Source organism: Acanthochromis polyacanthus, chromosome 18 (assembly GCF_021347895.1).
Source record: "Acanthochromis polyacanthus isolate Apoly-LR-REF ecotype Palm Island chromosome 18, KAUST_Apoly_ChrSc, whole genome shotgun sequence".
NCBI lineage: Eukaryota > Metazoa > Chordata > Actinopteri > Pomacentridae > Acanthochromis > Acanthochromis polyacanthus.
The window spans coordinates 20117446-20142648 of NC_067130.1; the positions used below are offsets into that span (position 1 = coordinate 20117446).

Genomic DNA, 25203 nt, shown 5'->3' on the forward strand with positions numbered 1-25203 from the left:
TTCTGATAACTGAACTGGATAATCAGAGAATGACTTTTGGACTGTTGATCAGAGTGAACAGCAGATGATGATGATGATGCCAACGTGTTAGCCAAATTCTTTAAACACTAATTTTTACTTGGTAGTTGCTATAAAACCAAATAAGTCCCATAGAAATGAAGAACACTTAAAGCTTTAAAGAACCACATAAAGTGCATAAAGAACCTTTGAAATAAAGATATAATTTCTTTATTTTGGAAACTAACAAAAAAATGACATTAATATTTTCTTGATATGCTAATCAATGATATGATGTCCTTTATTAAACACATGCCATCAAAGTATTTGGTCCTGACATGTTTGTTTGAAGCTCTACAAACACTTGGAGCAGAGTAACAGTCTAATTAACTGGACGTGGACATTCTTTGACTGGTTCTGTGCAGCTGCTGTCTGCGAGGCTGAAATAGCATCATTCCATAGCAGTGATGAGCCACTTCCCCCCAATCGTCAGCGTGCAAACAGACATGCATTTCACCTTCTAATGTTTTCCTATGCTTTTCTTTCCTTCAGCACGTTATCCGTCCTTCTATATGTGTCTCATGTTCCCCATGCCGCTCCTATATTTAGCTGGCCTGTGACCCTGCTGTTGCACACTGAACCCGGTTCCACACTTTGTCAAAACAAGGGGCTAATCCTGGGAAACAGGTGTGAGCTCTGCACACAGAATCGCTCTCTACGAGCTGTCCTTCTGTTTCCACACAATGCAAACACAGTGTCGCAGCTTGATGTGACACCGTTCTCAGGGGAAGACGACACTCGTGTTTTCCACAACCAGCCTGAGAATGCTGGAGGTTAGGAGTCCGAGCTGCACACGTGCTGAGTGATGAAGTGATGTGTTCATACGGCTTCTGTTAAAAAAAGTTTCAGACTTTCCTCATCCTCCCTCGGTTGTCAGAATCAACGTGGTGAAGTGGTTAGAATAAAATGGCACAGCTGAATAATGCACTTAATCTGTCCAAAAGCAGTGTAGATTTCTCCACCATCTGTGCACACCAGACTCCCGCACCAGCACCAGGCTCCATCCACATATCGGCACTTGGTTTCCAGTACGCTGCTCTGGATGATGTTCTCACTACTGTGAGAGACTGTGAGGGTTCTTGGGAAGCGTCTCTGAGCCCGAGCCGTTGGATGTGACCTCCGCATGGGACGGCAGCTCAGCTCCAGTTTGTTCTTCTGTAGCAGGATGAGCAGCCGTGAAAACAACAGTCTCTATCCGAGTGGCTCGATATATGCTCACCTGAAAATAAAGAAAGTTAGCTTATAGGTAATTGTGCTCGCAGACAGATGAACCCATTATCAATATATTTCCTGGTTTGTATTAATTCTGTATTGCACACTACTGCTCAAAAGTTTGGGGTCACCCAGACAATTTCATGTTTTCCATAAAAACTCACTTTTATTCATGTACTAACATAATTGCTCAAGGGTTTTCTAATCATCAATCAGCCTTTCAACACCATTAGCTAACACAATGTGGCATTAGAACACAGGAGTGATGGCTGCTGGAAATGTTCCTCCGTTCTCCTATGTAGATATTCCATTAAAAATCAGCCATTTCCAGCTAGAATACCACATAACAATGTCTAGACTGTACTTCTGATTAATTTAATGTTATCTTGATTGAAAAAAAATGCTTTTCTTTCAAAAATAAAACCATTTCTAAGTGACCCAAAATGTTTGAATGATAGCGTAAGAGCACATATGTGAGCCTTTTGACTGAAAGGTTAAAGGAGGCAGATGTCACCTCCAACCAAGTTTAACCCATAAAACTAATCCTGGTCCATCTGTGTAGATCCCCTCTATGGAGCATTAGTGTCTTGTATCACTTTCAGTTTTATCACCTACAACTTTGAACTTATAGCTCACGCCTACTGCAATCTAATATTGTTGGGTGCAATATACTAAAAGTAAAAGATGATATAATTATGACAAATGCTATTAAACTGAAGAATAGAGTTAAAACATGTGTGCGAAATATATAATGATGAATATTCTTGTAATGACTGATGTCTTGATGGTATTATGTGTGGAGGACACACACACACACACACACACACACACACATAGGCAGAGTCTGAACATGTCTGGGCATGTTCTCTGTAAAACACGACCTAATGATAACCTAATGTCCTCTACAGGGTGTGATCTAGTGGTGAAATACAATCACCTGACATCATGATCTGACCACAGATTTAGAAAAGTATAATGGTGTCCCTCCAATAATATGCGCTATAGCTGTGGAAAAGATGAACAACTCTCATAGCATAAATGACGATGCACAGCTCTGTATCTTCAGTAATTCTCGTGGTGCTAGCACTCCTAAGAACTCCTCCTGGATTTTCTGTGGACAATAAATCCTGCTGCCTCTGAATGCTGACTTCTCCGCGTGATTTTTTGAAGATCTTTAAAGAAGCTTTTTGGACATTTGAACACGGTCAAGTCTTAGACTCTGGCCCATGATTTGGGGCTTAGTTTCTGTGTCACTACCTTTCCTCATTCACTGGCCATCAACACGGCTGTTTCATCAAAGCATGAAAAATGCACAGGATATCATTTGGCACCTGTGAAACCTCAGTGGTCGATACCAAAAGACATACAGAGCATTGTGTGCAAGCCTGTTTGTGTATGTTGTTTTGTGGTGGAGTTGTAGCGAAGAGAGACAGAAAACGTGGAGAGAAGAGTGCGAGAAGGACATGCATTAAATGGACGTGGGTCAGACTCAAACCATGACCAGGACTGTAACCTCTGTTTATGGGTTATCTGCTCCACCAGTTGCATTACAGGGGTGGCTGAGCCTTCTCTTTTTAAGAGTTAGTCGTATCTGATCTCTGTGCTAATTCACATTTTTGCTTTGCCTTGACCATCTGAAAGTTTGAAAAAACATCATCAGCATTGTGGCAAAATGGAGGGAAACCGGCCTCAACTAACACACGGGAACAAGCACCTGTCGGCTGTTGCATGATACATCGGAGGGGTGAACTACGAAGCAACATTAGTGGGCTAGTAGGTGTGATCACCATGGTAACTGATGTTGCACTGCTAACCTGCTCTGGAGTTGGTCTGCTCAGACTGTGGGATTAAATCAGCTGTACGAAGCACCACTCTTTCAGATTTCTTTTCCTAAAGATATTGTCACTGAGTGATACAGATTCTCAGCTGAGAAAGTATGTTATATCTGTTAATCTCCGGCTGATAGAAGCTGTACAGTTACAGTAGAACAACCTATAAGCCTCGTGCGGTCATAAGAACCTGCATGTATTCAACTGATGAAGACGCATAAATATGTTTATGTTTGTTTCTAATTTGTCTGTTTTGCACTGCTGGCACTACAGATAATGGAAAACAGATTAAATAACTGGTTAGCATGTTGGTTTATTGGTATTCCTCACAGAGGATATTTAGTTCATCACATTATTTTATAAGATATACCAAAAAATAAAGTGATTTCCATGTCTTAATCATTATTCATTAATTTGTAACTTTGTCTTCTTTGGATTTTATTTTTACTCGGTCAAGGAACACGGTGGAGTTATGTGACAAACGGTGTACATTTGTCTGTTAGCAACATTACTCAAAAACTGACTAATGGATTTGGAGGAAATTTTCAGGGAAGGTCAGAAATTACACAAAGACCAAATGAATAGATTTTGGCAGTGATGCAGCTTATAGTCTGGATCCATGCATTTGTTAAATATTTCTGTATCACTGCAAGATAGAGTCATGGCATCATTTTAACTATGACTAGTAGACCTGGATTCCCTGATCCAGATCTACTCCCCTTCATTTTATTTATTTTTTTTATTTTATTAGTTTATTTGAACATTGACAGTGCACATTAATCAACATTTCTGTAAATGTACCAGTTTTAGCTATAAAGCTAGTTTCCAACTGTAGTCCCTGGGCAATGCCCACTTCGCTCTGCATGTGAGAGACGCCTGGTGCTTCCAGCCCAGCACGGCTCGAAATCTCTAGCCAGACTCTTCTCCTCTGTTTTTTCCCAAATGGTGGAACAAACTACCAAACTCTGTGCGTTCCGCTGAGTCCCTTTTTACCTTTAAGAGACAATTGAAGACTCAATTGTTCAGAGAACACCTAGGCACTTAATCCGACTCCACCTTAGGGGTAGAATAAGTCAGGTGGTCCAAAACCCAGGACTTATTTAGCGCTGACAAAGTTGAAAAAACAAAACAAACAAACAAACAAACAAACAAACAAACAAAAAAGGGGGCGGAGGGGTGGGGGGTGGGTTTAGCAATTCTTCTGCAACTTGATGGCAACACCTTTGACCAATTGCACTTGAAGCACTTTTTGCACTTACTACAGATTTTTCCTTATGTCTGAATTCTTGCTTGTGTTGTACGTTGCTTTGGACAAAAGCGTCTGCTAAATGAAATTGTAGAATTGTGTAGAATTGTAGACTACAAAGAAACACTACATCAGCTGTCTGCTGACGATCACATGATTGTGATTCTACTACAAATCGACCCCTGTGGACTTATCCATCGGACATGATACAAGGAACAATTGATTAAATTGTGTGTGTGTGTGGGGGGGTTCCGAATCTCATCAATTCCCACTGCCCGCTACATATTTAAGTCATGCGATTCAGTATCCGTACATAACGTACACATGCGTAACACACGCCTGTGTTCAGCGCAAGGTCATTTTGCTTAGGGGTACATCTATATTAAATGGCCACATTCTACATTGTCATGACTTCTGATCATCAATAACTAATACACAAATGCTGCATTTCTGACAATACTAAACGAGGGAATGAACAGCCTTGGTGGAGTACTGCACTCTCTGAGTGCTTTTCTAGTTTATAAACCTCTGAATGGTTTTGGACCCTAGTACATCAATGCCCTCCTTCTACCATAAGAACCATCCAGATCACTCAGGTCCTCCGATACAGGTCTGCTCTCTGTCCCCAGAGTCAGAACCAAAAATAGAGAAGCAGCTTTCAGGTTTTATGCTCCACATATCTGGAACAAACTTCTAGAAAACTGCAAGTCTGCTGAAACTCTCAGCTCCTTCAAATCAAGGTTAATGACTTATTTATTTACTGTTGCCTTTAATTGTCTGCCTTAATACCAGCACTGCACTCGTACTCTTAACAATCCACTGTAACTTTTAAAGTGATTTTATCTTTGTTTCATTTTCTATGCTTTAATTAGCATAAAATTTCATGTTGATTTTATTGCTTAAATGATGTTTCACTTCTACAATTTTAATACATGCTTTTAACGTCTACCTTTGAAATCCTTTTTGTAATTAATTTCATTGCCATTGTAAAGCACTTTCAATTGCCTTGTACATGAACTGTGCTATATAATAAACTTGGTTTGCCTTGCCTTGCCTTGCCTAGATTGCAGGGATGTGACTATTTCCTGGAGGGACCTGATGTAACATCCAAATGTACCAACGGAAAAGATTTGTTCATTCATTTGCTGCCTGCACCAAGTACCGTTGCTAATCTATGATTGGATTTAGTTGCTCTTTAAATTCCTAAATCTCTCTCACAAAATGATTTTGCAAAAAACAAGTCAAGCCTCTCAGTCTCAGTCTTCATCACACACACCTGTGTCTGCAGGTATCGTGGTGATTTGAGCTCCAGCTCCTCTTTGGCAGCAGCCGGAGTACAGCAACAAAACACCTGCTGGAAACCGGCTCTGAACCTGCGAGTGGGAGACAGATATTTCACAGCGGGATGGATTAAACAAGAAGACAGGATTACAGACACAAATACAGATTATGTATGAGCAGATCGCCTACACAAATGGCAAACAGATTAACACCCACACTGACACACAGCTAGCCATTTTGACAGGAAGACATTCGACCTGCTGTTGAGGCAGTAGTAGATGATGGGGTTGTACATGGTGGAGCTCATGGCCAGCCACATGACGGCCAGGTACACCTGCTGGATGTAGAGCTGCTCGAATAGCTCAGGGAAGAACTGGTGCAACAGGAAGTAGATGTGATAGGGCAGCCAGCAGACAGCGAATGTACACACCACCACGATCATCATCTTCACCACCTGCCACAACAAAGCACCGGAGACGGGCTTTAAAAACTAATCTTTTCAGTTTTTTTGTTTGCATATGGGGGATTAAAAAGACATTAAATTAAATGACGATGTTAGGTGGTAGCGCTCGGCTGGGAGCTTAAAGGGAAGACCAAAGTTGCGTCTGTGTTTGTATCACCTTGCGTTTAGCGATAAGCTGCTCTTTGTAGTGTTCAGACGAATCACCGGGAATCTCACTTGCCCAGAGGGTGACACCCACTGTCGTGTACGCCCATCCCATGATGCAAAGGGGCAAGAAATAGATCAGCAGTGCCACACACACGTAGTAGCTACAAAAAAAGGAGACAGATATCAAGATATTATCACTGTTTGGAAACTGTTGGTTCACTGTACAGTTAAATACATCCTGTCCACACTGGATTAAATGGGCAAACAAACCACTGAGCTGATTACTATGGCAGCCTTGAGGGACAAAACACATGATACTGGAGAAACACATTTCAGACAACATGACAACATTATGGAAAATATCATGAGATGTTAGAAGATGCAATAAAACTGAAAGCCCACAAAGTATAAATGCAGTATTTCAGAAAACACAATAAACAAACAAAAAAAACAAGAACAAGATTTTGTCCACCCATCAGTTCACGACCTAAAGCTCAACGCAAATGGCTTATGCAGCATGACAATGACCCAAAGCACACCAGCAAATTCACCTCTGAGTGGCTGAAAAGAACAAAATGAAGGTTCTGGAATGGCTGAGTCAAACTGAGATGCTGTGGCAAGACTTTAGAAGGGCAGTTCATGATAGAGAACCTAAATTAAAACTATTCTGCAGAGAGGAGTGGGCCAGAATCCCTTCATAGTGATGTAAAAAAATGATCACAAGCTGTAACAAACATTCTGGGGGCAACATTCTGAATGGATGAAGTGAATCCCATCAATTGTCTTGTTATAATGCAATGTTCTGCTGGGAAAACTTGAGTCTTGTCATTCATGTGGATGTTTAACATGTACCATTTGCCTAAACATTGCAGGTCGAGCACCCCGACACACTGCCAAATCTGCTCAGGAGTGGCCCAGGAACATGACAGAGCTAAGGTGTTCACCTGGGTTCCACACTCCCCAGATCCAAATCTTATTAAGCATCTGTGGGATGTGCCAGGATAATCCTGATCTAGGAAGGTCCCATCCTACAAACCACAGAACCCAAAGAATTCACTGCTGCCACAGGACATCCCCAGAGGTCCTGTGTCCATGAACCACTGGGTCAGAGGAGTTTTAGCAGCATAAAAGAGACCAACATAATATTAGGCAGGTGGTCATAATGTTATGCTTGATCATCACTTAAAAACTGCATTTTCAATAAATATGGATATTAGTTTGATGATCTGGAACATTTAAGTGTGAGAAATAAGCAAAAATAGAAGACATCAGGAAGGACGCAAAATGCTTTTTCACAGCACTGTATGTGCTTGACAACTAGCTCTGCAATAAATTAAGAAAAAAAATACATTTCATCATCCAAGCTGTTCCTTAATGTTATGTAGGTGGTCATGAACCTTGCTGTGAAGCTGCCGGGGCCCTGTGTGAAATGTAGTGTGGAGGGAGTAGCGTGAACTGTGGCTTCACCAGCTTCCTAAAACCTGTATTCCTGTAAAACCTGCGTTGTATACCTGTAAAAAAAAAAATCCCAATCGGCTCTGATCCGGGTCTTTGAAATCAAAATGCGATTATTCCATTTTGATCAGGTTGCTCTCCCGTTTGTAGCTGTATGTGTTTTATCTTCAGATTTATATTTTATGTGCTCTATTGGTCCTGCAAAGTTTAAATTCTCTTTCGGCAGTTTGTTAGGAAGCAGGCAGGATTAAGGGCCTTGCTCAACGGCAGTGGCAGCTTAGTTTAATGGTTTCTTAAAAAGTTGTACCAACATTTGTGTCTCTCTGCTTTGTTTTGTTGGTGTGTATTAATAGAAATGAAGTTATAAAAAAGGTAACCTTCCCTCCACATGGCATGCAGCACACAGCTGCAAGTTCTCATCGTCAACATGAGCATCTTCACATACTCATATTGGCATTTCTAATACATCAGGCTTTGCATCCGGTCACATCACTGACTACATGTTGATTATCACACAGACACACACCAACATGAGTGTGATCTCTTATCTCTGTGTCTACAGCCTCTGGAAACCAGAACCACTAAATTAAAGATGCCTTCATTTGCAGAGAGGTTAGGAAGGTGCGTTATGAAGCAGACGGAGATGATCAAATTCATCAAACACTGTTTTCCACTTTTAGCTCTGCAGATATTTCCAGAAGGAATCAACCAGACATTTAGGTGATCCTCGTAGAAGGATTCATCACCCGAACAGGAGACATTTATTTCTTCATATACTAAATGAATCCCTAGGGGCAATAATTATTGCTCTGGTTCAGGCTGCAGCAGGTATTCTGCCCAGTGCTGGATGACAAGGGGTTAGACTTTACCCACCATATGGGGTACGAAGCTCTACAGGATAGATAGGAAGCATAAAATAATAAAGCACTGACACAAATACTAGGATACTGGACGTAACGGCTCCATGAGAAGCTTAAAACCTGAAGTTTACTAAGGTTAGACTCCAGTTTCATTATGTGTGTGCATGCACATGAAAACTCATTAATACAGCTTTGTTGAAATATCAAAGCTGAATATATTGGAGGAAATAAATGCCCAAAGTTAAAAAAAAATGCACCTACACTTTGGATTACCGAAGAAAAAAAAATAATGAAACACTTTGCATTTGTCTTGGTGAGTTATGAAAACTTCAAATGAAATTATGTTTGACCTGGGCATGTTAAGATGAAAAATGCTGGACTCAAGGTGATGAAACATTCATTTAGCTTTCAAGCCATTTTCACTGAAAATAGATTTTTAAATTGCACACAATGTTAAGTTGATGCAATTATTATGACAACCCAAATCATAAAAATGCACAGAATAAACATAAATAATAATGTGAAAGCTTTAAACATGCTTGTAGGCACACACTCTAAAAATACACCTACACTGTAAAAAATGCATTTTGGACTCAACAAGAAACAGTAACGCAACAGTTTGCATCAATCTTTGAGTTACAATAACTTCAAAATAAACTATGTTCAACCAACAAACTACACTAAGTTAGAGGAATTAGCTTTTACTCTACAATCAAAGGTAATTTTAACTGGAACTTGTTTAATGACTGACGGCATAATAATACGATTTTAAGTTGATTACTCAAAAAAATTAAGCTTTTCCAACTACTCATTCATCCGGTGTTATGTAAGTAACCTTTTAAAGTTTTTAAATTGACAAACATTTCAAAAATTAAATTGATCCAATTGGATTTTCTTCAGTATATTTTGGCTTTTTTGTGTATTTGTTCATAGAGGAGCTTTTTTGAAAATGAATTCATTTAACAACAAAATTTAGGCTGATTAACTTCATATTTTGAGCAGGAGTTGTGTATTTGAAAACACAATGTTAATATTTTGAAAATATAAACAAAAAATTTGAGTTCCAATTATATACAATATTACGTTAATGCAGCTGGCAGTAATTCAATGTCGACACAGCTCATCAAAATAATGTTTGGAACTTAAAGGTTTCATCAATATCAGTGAACTACATGTTTTTAATCTTGCTGCCATACATTTAAATAAGTAGTGGAATGGGTGTTCTAATTTCAGGGTTTTGACAGAGCTGTTTCTGCCGCTTCCTGTCTTTATACTCGGCTATATTAGAATCCGGACTCTAGCAAAACTCTTAAAGCTACAAGAATTAAAGATCCGCTCCTTTGACTCATTTTTAGAAATACTAAGCCTGTTTCAGACATTACATTTTTTTTCACCAACAGCTGGTTAGCTTCCTGTAAATCCATCTTTTCTTACAGCCCAGATTCCTCGTCTGTCCTCCAGCAGCCTGTTTCAGAAGCAACTTACATAAAGTATGTATAATTAATACGACTCCTACTGGCTGGATTTGTGGCCCCAGGTTCACTTACAATAGGATGCTGCCTTTTGAATAATGCACATTTTCTCACATTGCATCGTAACGACGAATTACGGCTGGAGGAAGAGCTGGTTTAAGAATGGAAGAACCTGGTGCTGCACAGTTCAGACTTCAGCAGGTTTCAGGATAGTAAAATTACATTGTAACTAGACCATTCCAGAATTGGAGGACATTTTACTCAAATAAAACAGTTGAAATTAAACCTAAATCTCTTTTTTTAGGTATTATTTTTTTTCATTGATGTCTCTTGTAATTGTTGGAATAAAAAATTTAATCAACATAGTATTTTAAATTATAATTATGAAATGTTTGACCATCAATCACACATTCTGACCTGACTCTTGAAAGTTCACCCAAAACACATTTTTTAAAGTTTTCTCTGTGAATGATCAGAAAACAGGAACACATCCAGGGTACTACTGCTTGTTTCTGTGACTCCAACTGCTGCATTTCTTCTGCTGAAGTTATCAAATATCCCATGATACTCATGCTCAAATGTTGCTGAACAAAAATGATATTTTGGCTTTAGCTTTTTAAACCAAGAGTGGATGTAAAAATGATTTGCTGTACTTACGAGGACTAAAAAAAGGCTAGAGAAACAAATTAACACAATTAAAAAGCATCTCATTTTCAACCATCCTCTCTGTACTTGACAGCCTGTAACTGAAATATTCATAATGTGAAGTTAATCTTTTGCCTGGCTTCATTAAATACACTAAAGTCATTGCACATAACATATCTGCTGATTCTGAGGGGGTCAGGAAGAAAGCTCTGATTGGTTTTTAATAGAATGAATGATGAGGAAAGCTTTGAAGGGAGATAACACCTTTATCTCCTTTAGTTCTACAAAGGTGTCATACTCTACTTTGTTCTCCACATGTACTCACATCTTCTTGAAGTCCACAGTGGTGTTTTCAGGCCAGTCGATGTAGCAGACAGTGCGCCCAGGCAGCAGGGCTGTAGAGGAGTAGTTGTACTGAGGGAAGGCTAGCAGCAGAGCCAGAATCCAGATCACAGCAATCACTACTCGGGTCTGTGTGGAGGACAGCCTCTGCTGCAGCGGGTGGATGATAGCCATGTACCTAACAAACACACACACACAACATGTGAACATGCACTGACATTTTCTGTCAAATGATATCATGATTTACCTCTAAGAGGATTTTGCATGTGCACCAGCTGCAAATGGGGCATAATTTACATCTCTTTTAACTGTCTGTGTAGATCCTCAGTCATCCAGGTCATGGCCCTTATACTAATCCATCTTCAAGAAGCTTAAAGAGAAGTCCAGTTGCTTTCTACTGAAGCTCCAAGGCTCACTTTAACTCTCTCCTAAGGTTGTTGCTAGAGATACGGACCCGTACCCGTAGCTTGTGGACTACGGATACGGCACTTGCCATTTGCCAATCAGATACGCGAGATCTGGTCACGTGACTCCCGGTAGACGCTAGCGGTACGGACCCGTAGCATCGGTACTACAGGTACGGACCCTAAACCTGACCCTAACACTAACCCTAACCTTAACCTTTGCTTACCTTTCAACAGTTTGCAGTGGTTAGCAGCTTCTTGACTCGCGAGACTCGCGTACGGGTCCGTATCTGTCTGGCAAATGGAAAGTGTCGTATCCGTAGCCCACAGGCTACGGGTACGGGTCCGTATCTGTAGACATTACCCTCTCCTAAAGCAGGAATTCCCTTTGGTTTTATTCATCTCACAACAGAGTAAAATTTAACCAACGACAGACTTAACCCCTTCATGCCTGAATTTATTTACAATTAAATATATTTTTTTATGTGTTTTTGTTTTCCAGCTGATATAAAAATGAATGGAGCTTGTTAATTTATCTATTACACATAGAACAGATTTGTAATAATAATAACAACAGATATATAATAATTAGGTCCCACTCGGACTGGTCCTACAAAAAAACAGCACTTGCAAAAGGTTCTGAGGTATGTATTGAATATGCACAAACCGGCATTGGAGGAATGAATACGCTATCTTAGCTGCAGTCTGAATGAAAGTGGTATGTTGCGAATTCGTAACAATAGGCATCAAGGGGTTAATCTGACACTTGCACTAAGCAGGTAGTGAACACTTCAAAGTAATTACCAGCATAAACCTTTTCACAAACATGTTTCACCATAAAATTGTTGTCATGCGTGATCACTACTCGCATTGATACACTCAAAAAAATATAAACGCAACCCTTTTGTTTTTGCTCCCATTTTTTATGAGATGATAAAGATCTAAAACTTTTTCCACATACACAATATCACCATTTCTCTCAAATATTGTTCACAAATCCGTCTAAATCTGTGATGGTGAGCACTTCTCCTTTGCTGAGATAATTCATCCCACCTCACAGGTGTGCCATATCAAGATACTGATTAGACACCATGATTAGTGCACAGGTGTGCCTTAGACTGCCCACAATAAAAGGCCACTCTGAAAGGTGCAGTTTTGTTTTATTTTGGAGGGGGGTCTGGGGACTCAGAAAACCAGTCAGTATCTGGTGTGATCACCATTTGCCTCATGCAGTGCAACACATCTCCTTGGCATAGAGTTGATCGGGTTGTCGATTGTGGCCTGTGGAATGTTGGTCCACTCCTCTTCAATGGCTATGCCAAGTTGCTGGATATTGGCGGGAACTGGTACACGCTGTTGTATACGCCGATCCAGAACATCCCAAAAAATGCTCAATGGGTGACATGTCCGGTGAGTATGCTGGCCATGCAAGAACTGGGACGTTTTCAGCTTCCAAGAATTGTGTACAGATCCTTGTAACATGGGGCCGTGCATTATCCTGCTGCAACATGAGGTGATGTTCTTGGATGTATGCCACAACAATGGGCCTCAGGATCTCGTCACGGTATCTCTGTGCATTCAAAATGCCATCAATAAAATGCACCTGTGTTCTTTTTCCATAACAGATGCCTGCCCATACCATAACCCCACCGCCACCATGGGGCACTCCATCCACAACATTGACATCAGAAAACCGCTCACCCACACAACGCCACACACAGTGTCTGCCATCTGCCCTGAACAGTGTAAACTGGGATACATCCGTGAAGAGAACACCTCTCTAACGTGCCAGACGCCATCCAATGTGAGCATTTGCCCACTCAAGTCGGTTACGACGGCGAACGGGAGTCAGGTGGAGACCCCGATGAGGACGACGAGCATGCAGATGAACTTCCCTGAGACGGTCTCTGACAGTTTGTGCAGGAATTCTTTGGTTATGCAAACCCATTGTTTCAGCAGCTGTCCGAGTGGCTGGTCTCAGACCATCTTGGAGGTGAACATGCTGGATGTGGAGGTCCTGGGCTGGCGTGGTTACACCTGATCTGCGGCTGTGAGGCTGGTTGGATGTACTGCCAAATTCTCTGAAACGCCTTTGGAGACGGCTTATGGTAGAGAAATGAACATTCAATACACGAGGAACAGCTCTGGTTGACATTCCTGCTGTCAGCATGCCAACTGCATGCTCCCTCAAATCTTGCCACATCTGTGGCATTGTGTTGTGTGATAAAACTGCACCTTTCAGAGTGGCCTTTTATTGTGGGCAGTCTAAGGCACACCTGTGCACTGATCATGGTGTCTAATCAGCATCTTGATATGGCACACCTGTGAGGTGGGATGGATTATCTCAGCAAAGGAGAAGTGCTCACTATCACAGATTTAGACAAATTTGTGCTGAATATTCGAGAAAAATGGTGATATTGTGTATGTGGAAAAAGTTTTAGATCTTTGAGTTCATCTCATAAAAAATGGGAGCAAAAGCAAAAGTTTTGCATTTATATTCTTGTTGAGTGTATGTGTGATTACATACAGAATGTCTGACCAAAAGATGATGACAAACAAGAAAAGCACCCAGAGAGCGCAGTACTCCACCAAGGCTGCTATTTGTTGTGGTCTGTATCCAAATCTCAAGAAGCTAGAAAGCAAATCTCGTTCCGAAATCGCGCGATAGCTCGCGCCAAAACGGTTTTGGCGCAAGCTATCACGTGATTTCGGAACAAGATTTGCTTTCTAGCGTCCTGAGATTTGGATACAGACCACAACAAATAGCGATCACCAAGGAATGTGGAGGTTTTTGTTCACTTCTCATCTCTAGCATGTTGTGGGACACTCGTTGAGACTATCTGAGCCGGTCAGTGAGGGAAAAAAAGCACGTTAGGGCGGACTTTGATGCGGGGGGGCAAGTTGCCCCATACTTTAAATACTGGCGACAGGTCACCAGTCTATCACAGGACTACATATACAGACAAACATTCATACTCACATTCACACCTAAGCAGTTTAGAATCACCAATTAACCTCAGCATATTTTTGGACTGTGGGAGGAAGCCGGAGTACCCGGAGAAAATCCACGCATGAACAGGGAGAACACGCAAACTCCATGCAGAAAGATCCCAGGAAGACGGGGATGCGAACCGGACATCTTCTAACTGCAAGGTGAAGGTGCTAAAAACCAAGCTACTCTGCAGGCCCTTGTTCATAATATACCAGAAAATCATGTAAGTCCAAACTGTGAAAGAGCCTTTATAATCAATAAGGCCTCATCTATATTGTGCCACTCATATACCACATATAGTGCGTGTGTAGCCTGCAGGCATGTGAAGTCATAAAAGAATTCCTGAACTGTGTGGGACTGCAGATCACAATGGCATGCCTGTGTAAACACACACACTGTGCTCCCACACACACACCTGTCCAGTGCGATGGCCGTCATGGAGTAAATGCTGGCAAATATGGCTGCGATGGGGAAGAAGTTGTGGAAGCGGCAGTAAACCAAGCCGAAGTACCACTCGTTGTGAACAGCGTAGGCAAAGTTGATCACCGTGTTGAACGCTGACATGGAGGCCTCGGCAACGGCCAGGTTCACCTGAGGAAGAGAACACAACATCGGACTATATGTAGGCTTGTTTTTTGTGACATTTTTCTTCACCGTGGGTGCATTTCTCACTATAATGGAATCCTGCACCTCTATGGAAACAGAACAAACATGGCTAGAAGTAGAGAGAACTTAATGTTTTCAGTGTAGGATGACACAGTGAGAATGCACACATCATCACCTTGGCTGCAGGATTTGCTGTCATTTCCAAGATTGGAGAAGATCAAATTTCCTGTCTGTGGCGCAACTGAAAAAATGTTCCAAACACTTGTAGCCTGTCCTCTCTTATTTTAAAACACTGAAATTTATCCCACAGGACTAGGGTGAAGCCTGGTCAGATGTAAGCAGACATTGTTTGTTTCTGAGGAGGTGTATCTGCTCGTGTGTGCACACAGGTACATCAGACACATGCTTGACTGGTTAAATATGTATGCATGTGATGCTGTGTGCTGCAGGCAGTGTGCATAATTAGGTTTTTCTGTCATTTTGTTTTGTTTTTTTGGCACCCCCTGTTCAATCTTGCCTTGGTTGGTTTCTTTCCCAAATTAGTTTGCAACCTATATATTTTGTAATCAGAAGTAATACTAATTATATTATTGCTGTCGTTTTCCTGTTTCTAGGAAATGAAACCCCTCCAATGAAGACATAAAACATGTTTCCAAATGCCCACTACGGTTATAACTTTTTGAACTTTTGACTTATCATACGTGGATCCAAACTTTTTGGTATAATTGAAGAAACCAAACTCCATTTTCAACACTCTTTTAAAAAAGTCCCCCCGAAAGAGAAAAGTATTAAATACACATTACAGCCAATGACATGGCTCATAAAGTGAAAGCAAGAATAGAAACTGATACTCCAGTATATTATGATGGCAGTACAACTTATCATTGATCCATTATCATTCATATTCAGAGTGTTCCCAAGAAGTATTAGTAGCCTGCACAAGAAATAAGGTAGCCTGCACCACTTTTGCGTAATGGTGGTGCGTGTAGCGCGACGAAGCACACCGAAGGCACGCATAATCTAGGGGGGTTTGGGGGCATGCTCCCCCAAGAAAATTTTTATTTTTTTAGTGCTATTTGGTGCCCTCTGGTGCATTTTGTGTAATTTAACATTTTTCTAGCACTTGGTTTTGTCATGTGATTTGTGTATTTAAGTACATTTCATCAAAATGTGATTTTTAAGTACACAATTTTCATGCAAACTGCACTTTCACCAGTAGTATGTGTGTCTGGTCTCTTAGTAAACCTCTCCAGTATGCGGTCTGGCTTGTAACATAACTGCATGTTTAGCATAGATGTTGTGCATCTTTCTGTATGTTTGGTTTTGGGAAAATATTAATTAACCTAATTTAATGACTATGTGTGAGACCTTAACTACGGGATCATAGACTGGCTAAGTGACTGCTACTTCTGAAAACAGAAAGTCATTGATTATTATACAGCAGATCAGAACATATATTAAAAAGTCAAAATGCTCAGAATATCTTTCCAAGTCCATATGTGAAAACAAATTGGCCAGGACTTCAACTGTATTTTATCATTTCACTCATCTTACAAAATATTTACAATCATTTAGAGCATTAATGAAAAAGGCTAAATTAGATCTGTATGGATAGCACCCAGAGTATTTTCTAAGTCCAGACATGAAAAAAAAGGGCAGCATTTCTCCTGTATTCTGTCATTTCATTCATTCATAAAATGAACAAATCTATGAAATCTAAGAAATGTTTACATTCATGGGATTTCTTTCAGTAAATGTTAGTAATGTCAAATCATAGTTTGCAAGCAAACAAAGTAGTAAATACCTGTTCTCTGTTATTTTAGGAATTCGCGATGTTGCGATCGTGCAAAATCAACCAATCTCCGCGAATTTTGCGCGGCCTTGCAATTTTGTCCAATCACCGCAACTTTCCCGCAGTTTTGGCCCGCTTCTCGTGAGTTCCACCAATCATAGCAGCTCACAGCGCAAACGTAATGCACATACGTCACCGAATTCACTTCCTGTTTATGGTTTGAAGATGAAGGTTTGAAATCATATATAGACTATCAATATAATTCATACATATATATTAAGAAAAAGATATATCAGAAAATGATGTATATATATATATATATATATATATATAGTTTTATATAGAAATATGTGTTCATTAGTCAGTATTTTGTTTATATATGTATATATAGCATAATCATATATTGTCTCTTCAAATTATTAAAAATAATTGACTTTACTGCCATTATCTGCTTCTCTAACATATATTAGTGTGTGTGTGTTTACAGTGTTTGCAAAATACCTGTCTACAGTCGAGCTTAATTTCAGAATATTCTATTACTGTTAATCCCGCTATGAATATTAAAATACACCGAACCATTTGTCCTGTATCATAGGTACATGTATGACATTTGAAGCAAAAAACTAAAAATAAAAAACGCGTGAGAATCAGTTTAATATTCAGAGTTAAGATGGATTAAATGCGCTGTCAAACAACGCTGAGTGGAGCGGGTGACCGGACCAAGATGGCGGCCGTATTTCTCGCTGCGCAGCACCCCGAGCGGCGTCTACTCTTTATTATGTCTATGTGCGATACTAATGTCTCTCATTTACCAATAAAGATTACTGCTGAAGACCATGATAAACAATTAATTCACTGATGTTCTTCACCAAAGCGGAGCTAAACTGTTTTACAACCGTGCAATATTGTGGTGAAATACAAAACAAAGAAAAAAAAATAATCGATTGATACACACTTTTTAAAAAAAAAAAAATCAAGAAACATATTAGAACGGCTGAAATGAGCGGACAACAGACCAGACAAATCACCATGATGGAAACTGTTGCATCCAAATCCCTTGGAGCACTGAAAGAATGAGGTAAATTAGATTAATTATTCCACCAAAGAGTGGAGAGAAATGTCCATGTCGTCCGGACGGTCGACCATCGCCTGAGCGGGACGCGACCCCGGGCAACGCGCTCTGTGGTCGGACAACTGGGGCAGACGGGGCGTCTCGGTCTCGCCGCTGAGAGCCACGGCGGAGTTATGTGACGATCAGCGTGTGTGAATCATTTCCTTGTTACCCACATCACTCAAAACGGACTCAGGGATTTGAATGAAGTTTTCAGGGTCGGTCAGAAATGACACAAGGACCAGGTGATTAGACTTCGGCAGTGATACGGCTTAAAGTTTGGATCCACGTATAGGTTGTGGGAGAGCAATCCGCGGACAGATGAGCGCTAATCCGCGATCCCGCGGGCCACGGTGACTCTTGGAACACTCTGCATATTGACTTGTAATGGCCCTTGTGATAACTTAGCACGGTTAGCATCATTGGCTGTAATGTGTATTTAATACTTTTTTGTTTTGGGGGGACTCTTTTAAAAGAGTGTTGAAAATGGAGTTTGGTTTCTTCAGTTATACCAAAAAGTTCATCCAATCATGATGCAGGACTTTGATTTTAGAAAAAAAAGTTTAAAAAGTTATAACCCTAATGCCCACATGTGTATTTAGACAATTAGCTATTTTTATGTTTACAGCCTGTACAAACTTTTTCACACATTAAACATGTTTCACCATGCTGAATGTGTCTTCCAACAATTTGCTCCTCTGTTTAGTATGTCTGAGCCCATGCTGCATTTATTTTACCGATCCAGTAGGTTTCACTTGAAGCTCAGTCTCTCTTGTTGTCTCCTCTTTGCTCTGGGGAAAGACAAGGACCCACAAAGACCTGCATACTAAACAACAACATACTCTATATGTGTTCACTGCCTGCAGTTCTCCGGAAAACTTATAATTTTTTCACATAACTGATGATCACAGCCGAGTCACTGATGGTTTGAAATTTCAACCAAGGAGTGTAGAATTTTATTTTTATTGAATATGGTTAGAGCAAATGGTTTAATTATGATACATTTTTAATGAGATATTTTTAGGTTTCGATTTAGTTATTTTTCCTGACAGAATTGCATTTTACTTCCATAAATCCATTTTCTTATGCTTATCCAGGGTCGGGTAGTGGAGGCAGCAGATAAAGCAGGCCATTCCAGACGTCTCTCCCTCCGGTGACGCTTTCCTGCGGGATCCTGAGGTGATCCCAGGCCAGACAAGATACATCATCCCTCCTGCGAGTTCTGGGTCTACCCTGGGTTCTCCTTCCAGGTGGACGTGCTCAGAAAATATCCAGAGGAAGTCTCCCTGGAGGCATCCGAATCAGATGCCCAAACCCCCTCAACAGGCTCCTTTCAAAGCAAAAGAGCAGCAGCTCTACTCCAAGCTTCTCACCCTGTCTCTAAGGTTGAGCCCATCCACCCTGCCAAGGAAGCTGATTTCTTGATTTCTTGTTCTGATGCTCACTACCCAGAGCCCATGACCATAGGTGACAGTTGGAACATAGATAGTCTGGTAAACTGAGAGCTTTGCCTTGTAGCTCAGCTCCCTCTTCACCACGACGGTTCGATACAACGCCCACATTCCGACTGACGCCACTCCAATCCGCCTGTCCATCTTTCACTTAATTTTCCCATCACTCATGAACAAGATCTTGAGATACTTGAACTTACTTATCACATTAGGAATCGTCTGAGAGCTGAAAACCAGACGATAGTTGTCTGTTTTCAACGCTAGTAAGTTTTGGGATTCTGGGACTTTCTTCAGGTCTAGTCTCAGTCAGTAACTCAGGAAATGTGAGCGTCTGTCTTCAGTAGCTGGCTGGTGAGAAAGTAAGGATGCATTAGGATAATTCCTCCCTGCAAAAAATCCCAAAGCATTTACTCATGGCTGCAGTGTAAAAGGGCTGAGTGGGAGGCTTTGTCCTCTTTTAACTGAAATGAAATAATGTCAGACAATAACATCCCTTTGATAATAAAGATCAGTCTGACATTTTAATCTACATGTTATCTCAACCAGAGTTTCTGCATGACCCAACAACAATAGAATACAGTTTAACAGCCAAAATGTAAAATTATGTTACTGGTAATCAGTTTCATGGTCATGCTGTCTGAAATATGAAGTTTTAATGGAAAACCAGTGTGGGTCATATGGCTGAGAATTGCTCATTGCTTTTCCATTACTTCCCAGCAGTATATATTATTATTTCCCAATGATGGAGTTATTTGAATTAAATGCAAATGTGCCCAGATATGAATCAGAAAATGGAATATGTTGATTGAAACTCCACAAACAGAAGGTATGAGCAGCCTACTGTAGCACAGTTCACCGTCACGGCACTTTGAGTTCACAGATGTATAACGTTACCGAGCAGTCCACACTCAGTTGATAAGACACTTTCAAAACTACCATCACTGCCTCCTAAAGCAGCCAGGAGAAAACATATACACTATCGTTCAAAAGTTTGGGCTCACTAAGAAATATCCTTACTTTGGAAATAATTTTTTTTTTTCAACGAAAGTAACATTAAATTATTCAGAAATCCATTCTAGACATTGTTAATGTGGTAAATGACTATTCTAGCTGGAAATGACTGATTTGTAATGGAATATCTACATAGGGGTACAGAGGCTCATTTCCAGCAACAATCACTCCTGTGTTCTAATGCTACATTGTGTTAGCTAATGGTGTTGAAAGGATAACTGATGATCAGAAAACCCTTGTGCAGTTATGTTAGCACATGAATAAAAGTGTGAGTTTTCATGGAAAAAAATGAAATTACCTGGTTAACCCCAAACTTTGAAACAGTAGTGTATTTACAATTTTTAAAAAATTCAAAGGCTAAGAAAACTGATTTTAATGCTTCTAAATACTTTTAAAGACCTCTATACTGAACAACAACAAACTGTATATGTGTTTGGTTTGATCTAAGCAATTTCTACTCAGTGATCAATAGAATAATTCTGATTCTGAATCTGTTTCTGATTGAAGAGCTCTGCACCCGGACTGCATCTCTTACTGTGTTTTGTATTTTGCTGTTATTCACTTATTACTGTATTATTATTGCTATAAATCCAGATTTTTCTTGTCGACTGTGAGAAAAGGCTTGCAGTGTGAAGGAGTCAGACTCTGCCTAAGGAGGATGTAGTATCAGCAGCACAACTTCCACTCAGGATACTGATGATGCACAGCTCTTCCTGTCGCATCCTCCGGACGACCACGCTGTCTCTACCCCAGGGATGAAAGTAGTTTTAAATTCTTGCCGGAATTATCACCATTATGTCCGTAGTGTCGCCAACTCCTCAGTAAGGAAAGTCGCTATTGGCTGTCCTAAAACTCGCGAAATGACATCATCTCTTAACTTGCATATTTCCCAGTTTGCATGTAATTGTAATCAATGTTGTAGGAGAGAGGAATAACATTGTGGAAGAGACCAAAAAGTGAGTATAAAACACCCAAAATATGTTTTTGAACTCAAGACTAAATGCTGTGGTTTATTTTAGTATGACAGTGAAGAAACATTTTCATTTATATCCCGTTCCGTAAGTCTGGATGGGATCTGTACTGACTTTGCCACTGGGACTGCTGCGGGGTTACTGGACTGACAGCCTGTGCTTTGTACAGTAACTGCACAATGATCCGAGTTTTCCTGTCGGAGTCTCCAAAACGGCAGAAAAAGTCGCTAGATTTGTCGCTAGTCGCTTTTGACATAAAAAAGTCGCTAGGATGCTTTGGAAGTCGCTAGATTTAGCGAGAAAGTCGCTAAGTTGGCAACACTGTATGTCCGTCGATGCTAACCGTTGTAAATCCTGTTGAAAGCTTTTCAAGCGATCACAAGAACGTGTGGAATTTCAGGCGTAATTTATTGCTTGCCCCCGTCCCGGGGCAAGCGGCGGTTATTGACGTCTATTGACTACTTGTCAATAGCCATTCCGGCTTACTTTCACCTATGCTCTCTCCGCATTTCATCATGAATCACAGATATCTCGACAGGGAATAAAAGCCCCAACTTTAACTCAACCTCTCCAAGACTGACCTCCCTGTCATCCCAGCCAGTCCCTCTACATAACAAAAAATCAGCATCCAGCTTGAATCAACCCAACTCAAACCCACAAAGTCTGCCAGAAACTTGGGTGTTATGATCAATGACCAGCTAAGCTTCAAGGCTCATGTGGCCTCTGTTGCTTGGCCATTTCGATTTGCCATGTACATCATCAGGAAGATCAGACCATTCCTGTATGAACAAGCACCAAAACCTGGCTTTATTAGAGGCTTTGTAATATCACACATCGACTACTGCAACTCCTTTCTGGCAGGCCTCCGCATATGCATGGTCAAATCTCTGCAGATGATCCAGAGTGCAGCAGCACATCTGGTTTTCAACCAGCAAAAAACAGCACGTCACACCGCTGTTCAGATCGCTTCACTGGCTTCCAGTTGCTGCTCGCATAAAATTCAAAACTCACTTGCATTCAAAATCACAATGAAAAGAACTCCCTCCTACCTGAACTCCCTCATTCAGGCAACACTCCTCCTGCTCACTATGCTCGGCCAACAAAAGGCTCCCGATGCAACCATCACAACAGGGCCGGTCGATAGCTGGACTCTCCTCTGTGGTTCCCTGGTGGTGGAATGAGTTACCAAACTGTGTCTGATCTGCAGTCTCTCTCAGTCTTTTAGAAAAGACTAAAAATCCAGCCCTTCACTGAACACCTTTGCACTTGACAGAATGTGAAAAAAAATAATCCTATTATGTCTGCACTGCCTGTAAGCGCCAACGTCCAGCTATCACACTTGAACTTGTTGTTTTCTCTTGACTAGATCCTTGCTTGTGTTGTATCTACTCTCAGATGTACGCCACTTTGGATAAAAAGTGTCTGATAAATGAAATAGTTGAACAGTAGAATTGTAGATACTGGGCTTTGTATGGGTTCATTGGTTTTAGACTTTAGTTTTGTTTTCACTCGCTGTTAAGTGGTTAAGTTTAGACATCAGAAGTGGTTAGGTTTAGGGAAACATCAGGCCTTGATAGACACTCTCATATATTAGACGTTTGTTGAAATTTAAGTTTGGGTCCAATACTTGAATACATTTTGGAGTAAAAATTGTAATTTTTACTCCAAATGTTTACCGGTTCTAAATATTTATCACTGGTCTCCTTGATTAGTAATTATTCAGTATAGTTATACAAACCATATTGGTCGAGCCCTAATCCTGATATTGGATCTCTTATATTTACTGTATATTAATTTGTACTGAGAACTCAGTTTACTGAAATACACAAGAGCTGAGCAGGACTGATCAATCAATCAATCAACAATTTCCAAAATTTCTCAGTGTTTTTCAAGCATCATTCCAAACAACTGGTTTCTCAAATGTAAGATTTGATGCTTTTCTGTGTTGTGTTGCAAACTCAAGATCTTTGAGCTGCTGGCTGGAAAGAACAAGCCATAAGACATTTGAAGACATCAGCTGGAGTTGTGGAAAGCTATAATTCACATTTATAAAACAAAATAATTCATAAATACTGAGTAAATTATTTGAAAATAAAAACAATCCCTAAAACACCCACATTCATTCAGATCCTATTCATCCAAGAACTCCACTTGCTCTTTACAAATCCAGGGCAGATTATGAGGTCTCAGAAATTAGAAATAGATTAAATTAGTTGATTATATAATTAGCTTATTGACAGAATATCTGATAATTGGTAATAAAAGCCATTCAAGCAACAAAAAAAAAAAAAAGAAGAAAATACACAATTCACTTTTTATCATGCACTGAATATCATCAGAGTATGGGCTCCTCATCCAAATAAAAACAAGCATTGTAAGATTAAAGCAGAAAATGATCATAAGATTGATTGATAATGTGTTGAATTGTACAGAGAGAACAAGGCAGTGAGGTGAATTAAGTCAAACTTCGTTATTGAAGTGCTGTTTGGTGCACACACTTACGGTGAATAAGATCCATGCTCTATTTGGTGAATTACTTACATTACAAATCAGTACAGTTTATCAAATATCAGTAGCAGATGTACCTGATGTGAGAAGTAGAAGCGTTTTCATTTATCTCAGTAGTTTGAAGATATTAGCTACAAAAATGAGGATTGGTTTAATTGTGTCCACTTTAGTGAGGAGAGATATCACATTTATCATTGCCAAATATATTTTATTTATTTATTTATGTTACCAAGAGAGTATTAAAATACAATTTTCTACAACAAACTTGACACAATTATCGCTCACTTTTGCTTTTAACACAGTACTCACCAGAAAGTAATTGGTAACGGTCCTCATGCGTTTATGCGCCAGAATAATCCAGATGACCACCATGTTTCCGACCACGGACACCGCCACGATGCTGCAGTATGCGACAGCCCACAGTGTGATCTGCCACACCGGCTGGACGAACTGGTTGAAGCCGTCGCTGCAGTTCACGGAGACGTTGGTCCCGTTCGCGGGGTTACAGTCGGTGTTATTGTAGAGAGGGTCCATGTTCTGGGCATCAGCCTGTCCGCTGAACTGGATGTTATAAATAGATTAGTGTCCTGTTACTGGACCGAGCGCCTTTCTGGGGGCTAAAGGAGCAGTACGTGTGGAAATGGACAAGAAAAAGCGCAGTTGGCACATTTTACGCACCGAGAACCCGCGCGCTCCGACAGACATCACCGTACCACGACGCACGAAAACCAAGGAGGCTCTACAGGCGGTTAAAACTTCACCCCTCCCTCCTCACTGTTCACTCGCACTCGCACACCCCTTCACTCACACTGTAAAGATGAACCTTACTGTTATATTTGTTAAGAACATTTTTTGTAATTTTACAAATTTTCCCTGCTTTGTTACTGATATTCTTTGGAAAAAAGATTATTTAGGTGCAAACTGTAACACATACACATCAATTCTTTCATTGCGTTTGTCCATAGAAAATAACAATGATCATTATTTTATAGGTATTTCCCTTTTTCACATTTTTAAAAAAAAGTTTTTAATTTTAAAGTTTAGATCATTACAGAATTCTACTAATTTCACCATATTTTTTCTGGCACCCTTGCGAAAAAGTTTTCACTTGTTTTTAACAAATTTCTGTAGTTTCTAAAGCATGATTACTATTACATGGCCAAATATCTACTGTAGAGCCTGTTTACAATAAGTTGCTGTGGATTTGCAATGCATCATGGTCAAAATTCAAATTTGACAGTCAATACATTTTTACTGGCAGTCACATTACAATAATTGTGAGTGGGAATTTTCAGCAAAGCATTTTGCATCATGCCCGACTGTCACGCCCTCCACCTGATGCCAAGTA

General features: G+C 40.3%; 1 protein-coding gene across 1 annotated transcript; it reads right to left on the reverse strand.

Moving 5' to 3' along the window:
* Positions 1-212: 212 nt before the first annotated feature.
* tacr1b (tachykinin receptor 1b) lies at positions 213-24592 on the reverse strand. The gene is made up of 7 exons (XM_022216228.2): positions 24165-24592; positions 14821-14996; positions 10993-11187; positions 6246-6396; positions 5883-6079; positions 5621-5717; positions 213-1276 (listed from the first exon to the last, which is right to left on the reverse strand). The coding sequence occupies exons 1-7, from the start codon at positions 24387-24389 to the stop codon at positions 1112-1114; spliced, it is 1206 nt and encodes a 401-aa protein (XP_022071920.1). The 5' UTR covers positions 24390-24592; the 3' UTR covers positions 213-1111.
* Between the last annotated feature and the right edge of the window lie 611 nt (positions 24593-25203).

Bases quoted from the DNA above. Each gene is read 5' to 3' on its own strand.
- tacr1b (XM_022216228.2), bottom strand. From the start codon at position 24,389: ATGGACCCTCTCTACAATAACACCGACTGTAACCCCGCGAACGGGACC. The intron at 6,080-6,245 runs GTGATACAAACA...TTGTTGTGGCAG, and splicing joins AGCTTATCGCTAAACGCAAG to GTGGTGAAGATGATGATCGT. The intron at 1,277-5,620 runs GTGTGTGTGATG...CTTTATTTTCAG, and splicing joins CACGATACCTGCAGACACAG to GTGAGCATATATCGAGCCAC.